General features: G+C 37.0%; 1 protein-coding gene across 17 annotated transcripts in view; it reads left to right on the top strand.

Annotated features, from left to right (window-relative positions):
* IFT88 (intraflagellar transport 88) overlaps positions 1-16,652 on the top strand; it is a 121,663-nt gene that overhangs the window by 17,925 nt on the left and 87,086 nt on the right. For 6 of the 17 annotated variants that reach the window (XM_077973719.1, XM_077973715.1, XM_015120702.3 and 3 more), the window contains 7 exons: positions 1,505-1,567; positions 8,424-8,480; positions 9,576-9,629; positions 10,224-10,287; positions 10,934-11,003; positions 15,285-15,375; positions 16,445-16,549. In XM_077973719.1, the coding sequence (XP_077829845.1) occupies positions 1,505-1,567; positions 8,424-8,480; positions 9,576-9,629; positions 10,224-10,287; positions 10,934-11,003; positions 15,285-15,375; positions 16,445-16,549 (504 nt within the window). Of the gene's footprint in view, positions 1-1,504; positions 1,568-8,423; positions 8,481-9,575; positions 9,630-10,223; positions 10,288-10,933; positions 11,004-15,284; positions 15,376-15,637; positions 15,761-16,444; positions 16,550-16,652 lie in introns of those variants that run through there. The other 11 variants (XM_077973716.1, XM_077973725.1, XM_002800675.4 and 8 more) reach the window with 4 other exon arrangements.

Here is a 16,652-nt window from a genome sequence, read left to right as displayed (position 1 = left end):
TTGAAGCTGCAGTGAGCTGTGATTGCACTACTGTACTCCAGCCTGGCAGTTGAAGTGAGACCCTGTCTCAAAAAAAAAAAAAAAAAAAAAAGATAATTTAAAGTAAAAATTAAAGAAGAAGGCTTGTAGCATCCTAGTAATATAAACATTTTATTTTGATTATTTTCAAATTTTTAAAAAAGTTAATTGATAGTGACTTTATTTATTTATTTTTATTTATTTTTTTTGAGACGGAGTCTAGCTCTGTTGCCCAGGCTGGAGTGCAGTGGCCGGATCTCAGCTCACTGCAAGCCCCGCCTCCCGGGTTCACGCCATTCTCCTGCCTCAGCCTCCCGAGTAGCTGGGAGTACAGGCGCCCGCCACCTCGCCCAGCTAATTTTTTTTTTTTTTTTGTATTTTAGTAGAGACAGGGTTTCACCGTGTTAGCCAGGATGGTCTCGATCTCCTGAACTCGTGATCCGCCCGTCTCGGCCTCCCAAAGTGCTGGGATTACAGGCTTGAGCCACCGCGCCCGGCCTTGATAGTGACTTTATTTTTTATGAATTGTTTATTTTTAAAATACTGGACAAGTATATTTTTATGGGAAGTAGATTGAAGTAAATCAGAGGCAAGGATGAGAGGATGAGAACTGCATTTAATGTGTCTGAAGGGTTAAAGTCAGAGTATGTGTTAGAGAAGAGGAAGTAGGAAATAAAGGATGGTTGGAAGACTGGCTGTTGGTGAGACTGGGTGCTTTTGAGAGACTATGAAAATGGTATTTTCTTCAGGAAACACAGGAACCCTTATATCCTGCCCTTGATTAATATTCTTTTCCTCAAATTTCCTGAAGGGGAATGTAAGTACAGTTCAGGAATCAGCAAAGCCAAACAACATTTTATTTCTACCGAGATGTTGATTCCAAATGGTAGTGCAAGTTGGACTTGTTGAGCACCCCCCATTTGCTTAGATTAGCTCCAGTCTGCATCTCAGACTTGACGTCAACTCTCCAGTGAGATGAAAAATCCTTTTCATTTGGGCAGATGGAAATGGCACCAAAGAGAGTGCCCCCTGCTTGTAGAAAATATGGCCTTTTTTATCCTGAGGCTTTATCAGGTAGGGTGGGAGAAAAGGAGAAACACAGGGGGGTAGGGGGGAGAAAGAGAGATGTAAATCTCAATTCTAAGCTACCAGGAAAAAAGAAACAGAAGAAAGGCCCCATGCTTGTATACTTGATCTTTCAACCCGGCATTGTGATACCACTCATAAAAACTGTAGCCAATAAGATGTCCATAAAATTGACTAACATGACCAGTACTCCTCATTCTAGGAGAGGAAGGAGGTTTGCTATTCTGGGTAGTGTGAAGTGGGGAGATTTGAGCTAAGAGTTCATTCGTCCCTACCTAGATGTCAACAGTTGGGATAAAATGAATTATAGAGGCGCTTGAGTACCAAACAGGAATTTAAACTTATTTTTTCCCCCAATTCTTACTCTGTGTTGAATGTGAAATTTGCCTTTTCATTTTAGGAATTGGAGAATGATGCAGCTTTTCAGCAAGCTGTGAGGACTAGTCATGGCAGAAGACCTCCAGTAAGTGAAAAAACATTTTTTTTTTTATTGTGGTAAAAAACACATAACATGAAATTTACCAAATTAACCATTTTTACCTGTATATTCCTGTAGTGTTAAAGATTATAACCATCATTAGGTTTAGATGGTAGTGAAAGAGATCTTCAGAAGTTTTTCATCTTGTATATCTGAAACTCTGTATCTATTAAACAAAAACTTCCCATTTTCTCCTACTTCCAAAGCCCCTGTAACTACCATTCTACTTTCTATTTCTATGAATTTGACTAATTTAGATACCTTACATAAGTGGAGTCTCAGAGTATTTGTCTTTTTGTGACTGGCTTATTCACTTAGTATAATGTCCTCAAGGTTCATCCATGTTGTAGCATGTGACAGAAATTCCTTCCTTTTTAAGTCTGAATAGTATTCCATTGTATGTTTATACCACATTTTGTTTATCCATTCATCTGTCAATGAACACTTGTCCATTTTTGTTATTCAGTTGTAGGAGTTCTCTATATATTTTGGATATTAATGTCTTATCAGATGTACGATTTGCAAATATTTTCTTTCATTTTGTAGATTGCTTTTAACACTGATGTGTCCTTTGATACACCAAAGTTTTTTAGTTTGATATAGTGCCAGTTGTCCATCTTTACTTTTGTTGCTTGTGCTTTTGGTGTCATATTCAGGAGATCATTGCCAAGAATAATGTCATGAGGCTTTTCCCCTATGTTTTCTTCTAGCATTTTTGTAGTTTTAGGTCTTACATTTAGATCTTTAACCCATTTTGTGTTAATTTTTATATATGGTATAAGATAAAGATCCAACTTCATTCTTTTGCATATGGATATTTAGTTCTCCCAACACTATTTGCTGTGCAGACTGTCCCTTCCCTATTGAATGGTCTTGGCACCATCGTTGAAGATCATTTGACCATATATGTAAGGGTTTGTTTCTGGGCTTTCTATGCTGCTCTATTGGTCTGTTTATCTGTCTTTATGCCAGTAACCACACTGTTTTGATTACTGTAGCTTTGTAATATGTTTTAAAATCAGGAAATGTAAACCTTCAAACTTTGTTCTTTTTTTTCACAATTGTTTTAGCTACTTGGGGTCCCTTGGTATTCCATATTAATTTTAGGATGAATCTCTATTTCTGTAAAAAAAAGTCATTGGGATGATAAGGATTTGATAAGATTATATTGAATTAACTGGGTTGTATGGACATCTTAACAATATTAAGTCTTTCAGTCTATGAACCCATGAACACAGGATGCCTTTCCATTTGTTTATATGTTCTTTAATTCATCAAGTTTTGTAGTTTTCAGTGTATCTAGTAAGTGAATTTTAAAGTATTTGAGATCAAAGGATTTCTTATGTTATTGAAAATGTAAACATTATTTGTATTAGGCATCAGAATATTGTTTACCTAAAACATTCATTGTTTTAAAAATGTTTGCTTTTCTGATTTTTAAAGTAGCATAAATATTGATCCTTCAAAACATTGGAGCTTAATTTACAGATTACCCTTCCTTGTATTAATATTAATTAATACTCTATGAATTAATTTTCTACCAGTACATGAATCGCTAGAGTAGTTTTTTTCAGTATTAGTATTAAGGTTTTTGTATATGTCGTACAAAGCATAGACATCTGCCTTTCACAGTGCATGAAATCTGCCAAGCTCTGTTTGTAGTTGAAAATAAACAAGGTTGACACTAAGTAGTGAAGCAGAAAAAGTTATATCCCTAATGTTCTATGTCTAATATTCCTTTTTTGAATGCTGCTCCTCCCTATCCATCTAATACTATATAGCAGTGGCTTTCAGCTGGGGGCACTTGTGCCCCCCCACCAGGGACATTTGGCAATGCTTAGAGAGCTATTTTAGGTTGTCACAACTTGAGTGGGTGCTACTGGCACCTAGTGGGTAGCAGCCAGAGATGCTGCTAACCATTCTACAATGCATAGGCCAGCCCCTGGTAATAAAGAGATATCCAGCCCAAACTTCTCTGCTTTAGATGAAGTGTCCTTCTGCTATTACCTTCCCTCACTTTGTCACGTTCTCCCTTCCTCCCTGTCCTACATACTTATTTAGCAAAAATAAGTCGTTGTGAATACCTCGCCCATCTCATATAGGGTAAATGCATTTAGTGTGGTTCCTTGCAATGACTTTGGCTAAACCACTGCACAGGTAGAGGACACAGTCAGTCCTCCATAAGACTACTCCCATTTCTGACACCAACTGCAAGTTCATGGTTCCCAGAACCATCCTCAGGCTTGATAATTCTCTGGAAAGACTCAACGAACTCACTGAAATCTCCTATACTTACAGTTTAATCATGGGAAGGATACAAATTAAAATCCACCAAGGGAAGAGATGCATAGAGCAGGGCCTAGGAGTGGTCCAAACAGAGAGCTTCCGATTATCCTCTCCCTGTGGAGCAAGACATGGCAGTGCCTTTTCCTAACCACAGTGTGACAGTACTTGAAGAGTATTGCCAACTGGGGAATCCTACCCTAGACTTTGGCATTCAGATTTTTTACTAAGGCTTGATCACATACCGCCCACCAGGCCAACCTTTAGTCTCTAGCCCCGGAGGTTTGGGCTAATAACTCCAGAAGCTGATGTGTCCCAAAGCTCCCATTGTGAATCACATTGATAGACTGACCAGTGGCCAAAGCCAGGGCAAACAAAGACACTCCTGTCAGGCAGAGCATTTCAGGGGTGTAGAAATCATCTCTTAGGAGCCAACAACAAAGGCCACACCTCTCTTTGAGTAAAGTTAATTCTTCACTACACATTCTAAAACCCATATTTTATTTATTTATTTAATTTTTTTACAACCCATATTTTAATTTTGAAGTTACCTTCATTATGGGAAGAAAAACCATAGGCTCTGGGTCTTTCCACTAGGCTAGTGATTAGACTGTAAGCTTTTCAAAGAGGCAGATTATCTTATTCATCATTCTTTTCCTTGTCTACTTAAGTGTTCCATACATCTTTATTGACTAACTTAGTAAATCAGTGAACTTTGCCTTCAATTAAGTGATTTCAGGGATCACATAGCAGGTGATAATTTTGCCAGGTGGCCCTTCCAAAGATCTTTAGAAATGACTTTGGAGATACTTATTTTATAGATGAGGAAACTGAAGCCTAGAAAAGCCAAGGTCTCACAGCTGTCTGTAACTGGGATAGAGTGTGGGTCATTTAATCTTCTGTTGAGTGATATTTTCATCACATCGTACTTACTATATTAAATGGGAAAAAGTTTTACGCTTTTCATATGAAAAATCTTATAGGTTCACTAAAGAGGACAAAATTCTAGGTTGCTCCTAAGGAGCTTACAATCTTCAGAAGGAAAATTAAATGGACACACTTAGATATTACAAGGCATGAAGTAATAAATTATAATAAAAGAGTAAAAATTGCTATGAAATTTCAAAGAGAGGTCATTTGCCACTAGTTGGGAAAATCAGAAGAGGTTGCTTAGAAGATAAATTAAGAATTGATTATTACGGGATATGTAGAACTGAGATTGACCTTGATACAGGAGAAAAGGGCATTGCAGGTAAGAGTACAAGGTGAATGAGGGAAGCGAGTGTAGGAGCTGCCCAATGCTGACAACAAAACTCAAAAATGAGATTTAGTCGTTAGGTAGTAGTTAAAAAAATAATGGTCTTCCCCTCAGTTTGTTCTCATGGAAGAAGTTGCGGAGACCCATATGCTTCCTTTTCAGTTTTTTCTAAGACCTGGAGCCAACCTTATCAAGCATGAGTTTAAGCCCTGAAACATGTATACAATTAAAATACCTTTCGATGTCTAAAGTTCACCTAACAACTTTATATCTTATCACCTGTAATTCAGGCATTTGTTTTCCTACAGAATTAACATATATGTATGTTTTTTACCATATTTTGCCTCTAATTACATTATCATATGATTCAGTTCAAAATATTTTCTAATTTCCATGGGTATTTCTTCTTTGACCTGTAGGTTTTTTAGAAGTATATTTCTTAATTTCCGAATATATTAAAATTTTCTAGTTATCTCTGTGTTACTGATATCTAGTTTTATTTTTAGATAGGGAATATAATCTGTATGCTTTCAATGTTTTGAAATTTGTTAATGTCCCAAATGCATTCTTAAAGAATATATGTTCCACGATGGGTACAGTGTAATATGTCAATTGGGTAAAGTGTTAATGGTTTTGTTCAGATGTTCAATATTTTTACTGTTTTTTTGTTTGCCTACTGTAGTTGTTGTCTTTGTTTTCTTTTCTTTTTTCTTTTTCCTTTCCTTCTTTTCTTTTCTTTTTTCTTTTCGTTTCGTTTTTCTTTTCGTTTCGTTTCTTTTCTTTTCTTTCACCAAGTCTCACTCTCTTTCCCAGGCTGGAGTGCAGTGGTGTGATCTTGGCCCACTGCAACCTCCACTTCCTGGGTTCAAGCAATTCTCGTGCCTCAGCCTCCTGAGTAGGTGAGACTACAGGCTTGAGCCACCTCACCTGGCTCATTTTTATATTTTTAGTAAAGACAGGGTTTCACCATGTTAGTCAGGTTGGTCTCGAATTCCTAACCTCAGGTGATCCACCCACCTCAGTCTCCCAAAGTGCTGGGATTACAGGCGCGAGCCACTGCGCCTGGCCTACTGAATCTATTTTTAATGAGAAAGTGTGATCAATTCTTGCACTGTGGTTGTGGGTTTGTATTTTTTTAGGTTTTTGCTTTATATATGTGGAGCAAAGATATTTAGATTGCTATATTTTCATAGTAACTAAGCCTTTTATTGTTATGAAGTATGCCTCTATCTCTAGTAATGCCTTTTGTCTGTTTGTAAGATATTAATATGTTGTTATAGCTATACAAGCTCTTTGTCTAGCATTTTTATTGTATATCTTTCCTGTCTTTTTACTTCCAACTTTTCCATATCAATTTATTTAAAATGTAATTCTTATTAGCAGCATGTGATTGGTTTTTGTTTTTTTAATAGTCTGACAATCTTATTTTAGTTAAGTATTTATTCCACTTACATTTAATGAAGTTACTGATTTACTTTAACATTTGCTATGTCACTGTTTGCTTTTGTTTTTTCCTGGCTCTTGTATATTTCATTTTCTCTCCTTACTTGCTTTCTGTATTGCTTGTTTTTTATTATGCCATTTCCTTTTTCTGTTATCTTAGTAGTTTACATTCTCTGACTATTCTTTTAGTGCTTCCCTAAATATTATGATACTCATCTTTAACTTTTTAAAGTCTAGTATAAGTTAATAGTTTCACTACTGCCTGGACAGTGCCAGGATTTTACATTATTTTTATTTTTTCAGTTCTAGAATTTCTATGTACTCGTTTTTTATAGTTTTTAGTTCATTTTCAGTTGCTGATATTACTAATCTTTTAATTCATTGATCATGTTAAGCATAGTTATGTTAAAGTCTATGTCTGATATTTCCATTATATGTATCCACTTCTGAGTTTCTTTCTATTCTTTTGTTTATCTTGGCTTTTGGTTAGGTAGTCTTGCCTCTTATATGTCTAGTTGGTTTTAATTGTGAGACATTATAAACGAAAAATTTTAGAGATACTTTATAGCTCTGTGTCTGCACTACTCAGTATGAGAGGCAATAGCCACATGAAACTATTTACATTTAAATTATTTAAAACTAAAATAAATTCTCATTGTGCTGCTTACATTTCATATGTTCACCAGCCTTGTGTGGCCAATGGGTGTCTTATCAGAAAGGGCAGCTATAGAACTTTTCCATCACTACAGAAAGTTTATTGGATAGAACAGTGCTAGAGGATCTTTCACTGGAGAGAATTTACTTTTACTTATGGTACTAGCAGCAGTAGAAATCCGTGATCACCTTAATCCAGTCGGGTTTGAGATGATTCTGAATTGGATGTCAGCCCTTATGAGGGCTAGTATACTATTATTTACCTTTTAGTCTTAGGGTGCAGCCTTTTGAGATCACAGTCTAAAGTCCAGAGGATTACCAGGTCTGTGTTATTGGCAGGCCCTCATCTCCAGTATTTATCCCCTCAGGCTGTGAGTCTCAAAAGCTTTGCCCAGTGTCTCAGATTTGCCATTGGAATTAACAGATGCCTCTAGAAGGAAAGCAGGCCTAAATGCAGGCTCACCTCTCTAGCCTTCCCATCTCTTCTTTATTTTCAGACCTTGTAATTCTTCACTGTCTTGATGGTTCTCTAATATATTCACACATTAAAAAAAAAATATTTTGACCCCATGTATATTTTTTAATAGTTCTTAGTGAGAAGGTTTTAAAAAACAGTCCATCATAGCCAAAAGTAGAATTCCTCCGTGAGTGATACTTAATATTTCTAACAATTCTGCTTAACAACTAACATTTTTAGTATACTTTCACTGATGTGCTCCTATTTGATTCTGACTACAATTTTGTGATCCGTATACTTTGTATTCTTATTTAAAAGATGAGAAAACTGTAGGTTCAAAGAGATTAAATAAAGGTAGTTGTTATAGGGATAGCTGAGATTCAAACTCAAGTTCTCAGACCCCAGATCTTGTGTCTACTGTTTGGCCTAGTGGCTAGCAGTAGTAATTATGCAGTAAAGTGTTTAATTCGTGATGGTTGCAAGCATGAAAACAAATCTTTCTTACTGGCACCTCAGATCATTCAAAAGTCCACTTTCTCTTTTAAAATGAATTCCAGAATGAGTCTCCTTTCCATATACTTAAAATACCTGAGCTCCCTAATATTTAAGATAATTTAAAATAAATCATTCTAAGTATTATAGAAATATTTCTTTATTGTTGAGTATATATTTTCTATTTCTTTTCCAGTTTTCTATTATATAGCTCAGTCTGAATCCTGTTAACTATGTTCTTTTTCCTCCCCAAGATAACTGCTAAAATATCAAGCACGGCAGTTACTAGACCTATAGCTACTGGATATGGGGTAGGTTTTTGTAAGCTGAAAATATTAAGATGCTTTTTCTCATACGATAGTTCACTTTAGGCAGTTCTGAATAATTTTATTATATTTTAGGTCATAACCCAGATATATTTTCCATTTTGGATACTTACGAACATTATCCAAGTCTAGTTTGATTAATAAATTTGAATATTCTAGTCATTTTGATTTGTAAGTATTGGAAAATATTTTAGTACCTTTTTCCATTTGTAAACCCTGTGTTCGTTGACTTCCTTTCATTTTCTACATGATACAACCAAGTCTCGTGTATTCCATTCATATATTTTATGTGAAGTTAAACTTTATATAAATGTAATAGTGTGTATAATTGGGAAACATTTACTAATCAACAAATATAACATTTAAGAAAAGTGTTTCAGAAGTGTATATTTGGGTCTTATATTAGAAGCCTTTGGAGGAAAGATATATCAAACTCTATAAAAGTAATAAACTTTTTAATCTTGCCCAAATTACCTGTAACTTGGATGTTTTAGCTTATATGAAATAACAGAGGAATGAGAAAAATGGAAAAATTAGGTGGAATAGCTTTTCTTAGTCAAAAAAATGTCTTCAGAACCTAGAGGTCCAGGGCACTTGCTTTCATAATGTTCCTTTATATGAGTGAAGAAAGTAGCCTTCTACGTAATATAACTGTGTGTCATATGAAACATGCTTTTATTAGTTAGCCTGAGTGTATATTACTCATAAATTTGATTTTTGGGGGTGTTTCAGAATAAGAGCAAACTTTTTCCATGAAGGGCTAGATATTTTAGGCTTTGCAGATCATATGGTCTCTGTTGCTGCTATCCAACTCTGCATTTGTATAGCAAAAGCAGCCATGGGCAGTGTGCAAAGGAATGGGGCATTGCTATGTTCCAGTAAAACTTTATTTACAAAGGCTATGTGTTGTAGTTTGCTGCTCCCTGTTTTATAGTTTTACCCTATACCCTCAGGAGGTAAAAGTAATAAATTACGTTTGTTTATTTGCCGGTAGAATGAAGAAAACTTCTATAACTTGGTTTAAAAATTTAAGGTAGATATTTTTAGGAATCTTTTTAACTTAACTTTTCTGTTTACTAGTCCAAGACATCTCTGGCATCATCAATAGGAAGACCAATGACAGGGGCTATTCAGGTATCTCTGTTTGCATGCTTGTTCATTTTGTGCCTTTTTTGTGACTTGGAATTTACTACCAAAGTTTTTTTACTTTATTATGTTATTTTAAAATGTTAAGATGTTACTTACATAGTGACCCAGATTCTTTAAATTGTGGGCTAAAGTCTAGACTGTTGTAAATCTTGGAAGGTAAGGTCTCTTTAGATTTATTTACTCAGGTATCAAATGAATCCCCATTGGGGAGTGGGCATAGAACTGATCATTGCTTATATGGTGTATTCTGGGGCCCGTTTTTCCTGTGCTACCATTTACAACAATTTCTGTGGTTTCTCTCATAGGCATGTAAGAAACCAACCAAAAGTAAGAGAGTAGCTGGCTAACAAGCTGATTAATTTTTTTTTTTAGAACTATAGGCCAGTTAGATCCAAGAATTAAAATTCTAAAGGGGAGAGAGGACAGGATTGATACATGAGGAGGTAGAAGTAAGGAGTAAATGTATAGTGATTAAAAGTTAGCATTTTAAAAATGGGTCTATATTAAGCTGTGTGTAATGTGCAGAACTGTACATAGGAGATCTTACTTAAGAATGAATGATTCCCATTCTCTTTAAAGGATGGAGTTACTAGACCCATGACAGCAGTGAGAGCAGCTGGTTTTACCAAAGCAGCTTTGAGAGGTTTGTTACACTATCTCTACTAATAATCTTTTTTGGATCTTTTAATCTTTTATCATTTTGTGATATAAATATTAATGCCATTTTAAATAAAATCTAATGATGCCATTGATTATAAGATGCACCGATATTTCAGGTACCATTAAGAAAGGAAAGGGATAATGAAAACCTTCTACATATCTGTTGGGGTGGTAATTAAACCATGGTGTAATTTGTCAAAATGTATTGAAATAATATGTAGAAAGTTAAATGATAATTTAAAAATAAAATTATAACAAAAATTAATGTTTAGTATGCCAATAAGGAAAATTAAAAAGCCAATACCAGGTTATAAGACATGTGACTGATAATTTAGAGTTCATAATAGGGATAGATCACTGTGGAAGAGAAAGTTCATGCTGAGAATATCTTATTTTTGTTTTTAAGTTTAATACATGTGTTATTTACATAGCTTTACATATGTTAAAAATCTTACCAATTTCCCAGTATGTTTATATAGATACAATGTTATGTCCATTTAATAAATAGGTAATTGAAACCATTTAATAAAGAGGTAAATGAAATATCTTATGCAGAGTTTTATATTTTCATATTTTTTTCAATTTTACTGGGTTACAAATAGAATATTAACTCTTGAATTGTGTCTCAGGCTCTGCATTTGACCCTCTTGGTCAGTCAAGGGGCCCTGCTCCCCCTTTGGAAGCCAAGAAAAAAGATAGGTATGTAAGTCCTTATGTTGTTGTTTGTTGTGGTTGCTGCATATTTTTAATTTTTATTTTCCAAATACATAATTTTTTTTTTTTTTTTTTTTGAGATAATGTCTCACTCTGTTGCCCAGGCTGGAGTTGCAGTGATGCGATCTTGGCTCACTGCAAACTTCACCTCCCAGGTTCAAGTGATTCTCCTGCCTCAGCCTCCTGAGTAGCTGGGATTACAGGTGCCCACGACTATGTCCAGATAATTTTTGTATTTTTGGTAGAGATGAGGTTTTGCCATGTTGACCAGGCTGGTCTCAAACTCCCAATCTCAAATGATCTGCCGACCTCAGACTCCCAAAGTGTTGGCCTTACAGGCGTGAACCACCGCACCAGCCCAAATACGTAATTCTTAGAAAGTTTGTGTCAGCAGAGTAGTAAACAAAAAACCATCCCTAGTTGCCAGAACTAACAAAATTAAGAATAGCCATATGTATTCTGTGCAATTTTATTGTGATATTATTTGACTTGAAGATATGGTCTGATTTTTTATCAGGGCCAGTATTGAGTTTCTTGACAGCCAAATGGGGTTGTAAATGTTTAAGATAGGATTATTTTGAGAGGACATTTCAAGGGAAAAAATTAAGAGAACACATGAAATTAATTTGTCATATTATTGAAAAATTTAATTTTTTATAGAACAAACTTAATTTTGTGCTAGCAGCTAGACAGTAGCCAAAAAGGTATGATATACATTTAATTATGTACATCTGCTGGTATCTAAGAACCTTAATGTATACATTTTACAAATAGTAATAAAAGCTAACATTAACTGAGTCCTTGCTGTGTGCCAGGCACCTTTCCAAGTACCTTCCCTATGAAAACAGAGCTATTACTCTCACTAGTTCATAAAGAGGGGAACTGAAGCCCAACTGTCTTAACTTTCTAAGGCTAATAAGTGACAAGGCTGAGATTCAAACCCAGTTTTTCTAGTTCCAGAGCACAAGCTGGAACTAGAAATTAATCACTACACTGTTTTGCTTCTATAGAATATATCTTTTTAAATTGTAATTCTTTTTTTTTGTTTCTTTTCTTTTTTTTTTTAATTTAAATTGTAATTCTTAAACCCAATATTTAGGCTTTTGTGTAAATTACATAATTTCCATTTTTGACTAGCAAGGAACCTCTATAGAAAATCACTTTATCTTCATTAATGACAGCGTATTTGCTAATAAAAGCATTTTTTATTTAAATATTTTGTCATTTATGGTCCTTTCAGCTGCTAATAACAGAAAACATGTTTTTTTTTTTTTTTAAAAAAAAAGAGGCCAGGTGTGGTGGCTTACACTTGTAATCCTAGCACTGTGGGAGGCCAAGGCGGGGCCGGGGGGGGGCGGGGATCACGAGGTTAGGAGATTGAGAATATCCTGGCTAACATGGTGAAACCCCGTCTCTAATAAAAATACAAAAAATTAGCCGGGTGCGGTGGCAAACGCCTGTAGTCCCAGCTACTCAGGAGGCTGAGGCAGGAGAATGGTGTGAACCCGGGAGGCGGAGCTTGCAGTGAGCCGAGATTGCGCCCCTGCACTCCAGCCTGGGTGACACAGCAAGACTCCATCTCAACTAAAAAAAAGAAAAAGAAAAAAAAAGGGGGGGGCATGGTGGCTCATGCCTATAATCTCAGTCTTTTGGGAGGCCAAGGTGAGAGGATCACTTGAGACCAGAAGTTCAAGACTAGCCTGGGCAATATAGTGAGACCCCGTCTGTACAAAAAATTTAAAAATTAGCTGGGTATGGTGGCATACACCTGTAGTTCCAGCTGCTCAGAAGGCTGAGGTGGAAGGATGGCTTGAGCCCAGGAGGTGGTGACTGCGGTGAGCTGTGATCATACCGCTGCAGCCCAGCCTGGGCAACAGAGCAAGACCCTGTCTCAAAGAAAGATTACAAAAAAAGTCGTATACATAATTAACAAGAAAATTTATGATCTCACATAGTAGGGAGTTCTGGGGTGGTTAATTTAACTGCTCAGTGACATCACCCCTGGCCCAGCTTCTCGTTGTTCCCTTAGCTTTCCCCAAGCGCCTGCTGATCATTGTGCTGGCAGGAGAGTGTTGAGAGTTCGAAATCTCCGTGTAACTGATGGAGTCTAGAGGCAGAACGTTCCTAGTCTTAGGTCTCTTAAAAAGCCAAGAAGATCTTTCCAGCAGCCCTCTACCTGAAGCAGATATGCCTTCATTTCTCAGTGTGGAATGCATCACATGCTCACGGCTGAACCAAACACTGGACAGAGAGAATGCGATTCTCTTGACTTGCTCAGATTCTGCATGCAAAGAAGAGGGGCGGCTGGTAGGCTCTGTGTGGGTAGGTAGCCAGCAGTGCCTCAATATAGATTGCAAGTTTTTGCATTTGATAGGGACCGGGTAAGTTACTTTCAGTGTCTTCATAAAGTTCTCTTACAGATTTTTAGCTTTCAAATTTTATGGTTTTATTTGTTTTGTTTTTGTTTTTGTTTTTTTTGAGACGGAGTCTTGCTCTGTCGCCCGGGCTGGAGTGCAGTGGCCGAATCTCAGCTCGCTGCAAGCTCCGCCTCCCAGGTTTACGCCATTCTCCTGCCTCAGCCTCCCGAGTAGCTGGGACTACAGGCGCCCCACCTCGCCCGGCTAGTTTTTTGTATTTTTTAGTAGAGACGGGGTTTCACCGTGTTAGCCAGGATGGTCTCGATCTCCTGACCTCGTGATCCACCCGTCTCGGCCTCCCAAAGTGCTGGGATTACAGGCTTGAGCCACCGCGCCCGGCCAAATTTTATGTTGATATTTTGAATTTAATAGTAAAATCTGTCAGCAACATTTAAGACATACATTAAAGTGTTTCAGACAACTAGAAAATAGAATTCTATACTTCCTGTAACCTTCATAAGACTACCATCTATTATGCATATTGCTCAGTTAGAACAGATCTTTCTAAACTAATAAACTTGGTAGTCTTAGTCCCAGGTTTACCCAAAGAATATAATTTTATAGAGAAAGTTATGCTGTTCAGTTTATTCCTGTATACGTTTATAAAGTCCGTTTGTAGAGAATTAAGAGAACTACTGTCTCTTCTGATATAGCCGTAGTAAAATTTTACTTAGGCATTGATGTGTATTCAGAGTATTGTCATATTTTGCCAAAAGAAAGTGGTAGCAAAACAACATTAATGTTATTTTGAAAGGTAACCGATTTGGAAATACTTGATTTGCTATTAATAGAGCCAGGATTTTTACGCTTCTTCACCTCATTAGAAACTTTCTCTATTGGTGGTGCACGCCTATAGTGTCAACTACTCAGGAGGCTGAGGCAGAAAGATCGCTTAAGCCCAAGAGTTCAAGCCGTAGCACATTATGATTGTGCCTGTAAATAGCCACTGCATTCCAGCCTGGGCAACATAGCAAGAGCCTGTCTTTTTATTTTTATTTATTTATTTATTTTTTGAGACAGATTCTTGCTGTGTCACCCTGGCTGGAGTATGGAGTGCCGTGGTGCAATATCACTCACTGCAACCTCTGCCTCCCAGGTTCAAGCGATATTCTCCTACCTCAGCCTCCCAAGTAGCTGGGATTATAGGTGCCTGCCACAACACCCGGCTAATTTTTGTATTTTTTAGTAGAGACAGGGTTTCACCATGTTGGCCAGGCTGGTCTCAAACTCCTGACCTCAAGTGATCCACCCGCCTCGGCCTCCCAAAGTGCTGGGATTACAGGCAGGAGCCACCATGCCTGGCCATGTTACCTATCTTGACTGTTGTTATTATTTTACTGTTATGAATAATTACATGGTGTAGTTGTTAAAAACAGTGCAACATTTGCCTTTAATACCATGTATACATTTGTCTTATATATAACCTATTCTTAAAGTTTAAATGCACATCATTCAATGTTGAAAGTAAATTAGGCTGGGTGTCGTGGCTCAAACCTGTAATCCCAGCACTTTGGGAGGCTGAGGAGGGAGGATTGCTTGAGGCCTGGAGTTTAAGACCAGCCTCCCTGGACAAGATGAGGAGACTCTGTCTCTACAAAAAACAAAAACAAAATTATTCATGTATGGTGGCATGCGCCTGTAGTCCTAGCTACTTGAGAGGCTGAGGTGGGAGGAGATCACCTGAGCCTAGGAGTCAAGACTGCAGGCTGCTGTGAGCTATGATTGTGCCACTGCACTCCAGCCTGGGCAACCAAGTGAGACCTTGTCTGTAAAATAAAATAAAATAAATTTTAGTATAGATTGTTAGAGGTTGAATGATTTAAATTGTACCTGCTTTTGTCTTTAATAGCCCAGAAGAAAAAATAAAGCAATTAGAGAAGGAAGTAAATGAGTTGGTAGAAGAAAGCTGTATTGCCAGTAGTTGTGGAGACTTAAAATTGGTAAGTTCATAAACAAGATTCAAGATAATGAAGCATTTATAGATGTTTGTCTGCTTTTATATATACACCATATGTACAGACATATATTTTTGTTTGCCATTGACTAGTCTTAGGATAAGAAGCAATTATTTTGAGAACCAGCAATTGTAATTCGGTTTCATAAATTTGAACGTCAAAATAATTGGCTGATTTTGTAATTTTTGACATTGATTTTTTCAGTAGGGAAAAAAATTCTAATGTGTTGGTGCGCTTAACTTGGCAGCCAGGTGGACTATTGGATTGGACGGCGCTACGCTGCTGAAAGGTGCAGCTCCCGGAAGCCACACACAGTGCCAAGGGCTGTTTTCTTCTTGAAGCCTCACTACTATCGAATATTTTTTCCTAAGTAAACTAAAAAATTATAGTTTGCTTTTTGGGAATCCAACTTTGCTTTTTAAATATCAATCTTTTAATTTGCTTTGTTCATATTACTTTGTCATATCTTATAATTTCCATGAGTTATTGGATTAATGAATACCATTAGAAAGAAATGTTCACTTTAAAAAGCTACTTTTATTACTCATAGAACTGGTGCTTTTTTATTTTTGTCATTCTAAAAAAAAAAGTCCCTTTCCAAGGGAAGTTTCTGGTAAGAGCACAGAGGGGTGTCCTGAGGAATCTGAGGATAGAAAATGAATTCATCCAACCTTCATGTAGATATTTCTTTTTTTTTTTTTGAGACGGAGTCTCGCTCTGTCGCCCAGGCTGGAGTGCAGTGGCCGGAACTCTGCTCACTGCAAGCTCCGCCTCCCGGGTTCACGCCATTCTCCTGCCTCAGCCTCCCGAGTAGCTGGGACTACAGGCGCCCGCCACCTCGCCCGGCTAGTTTTTTGTATTTTTTTTAGTAGAGACGGGGTTTCACCGTGTTAGCCAGGATGGTCTCGATCTCCTGACCTCGTGATCCACCCGTCTCGGCCTCCCAAAGTACTGGGATTACAGGCTTGAGCCACCGCGCCCGGCCGATATTTCTCAAATGCATAAAAGTTGATGAACACTCAAAGGAAGTTACAAGGTGTAAATCTGATTTCAGGCCTTAGAAAAGGCAAAAGATGCGGGAAGAAAAGAGAGAGTCCTGGTGAGACAGCGAGAACAAGTTACAACTCCAGAAAATATCAATTTGGATTTAACTTACTCAGTAAGTATTGAAATATAGCACAATTTTTAAATAAAATTTTGACTACGGTTAATGGGTTCCAGAGTCTTTTTTCTTTTATTTTTAAAATCTTACTGGTCTTCAG

Source organism: Macaca mulatta, chromosome 17 (genome assembly GCF_049350105.2).
Source record: "Macaca mulatta isolate MMU2019108-1 chromosome 17, T2T-MMU8v2.0, whole genome shotgun sequence".
Classification (NCBI taxonomy): Eukaryota; Metazoa; Chordata; class Mammalia; order Primates; family Cercopithecidae; genus Macaca; species Macaca mulatta.
Note: the sequence above shows the minus strand (reverse complement) of the source record. Positions and strands in the feature narration are given on the sequence as shown.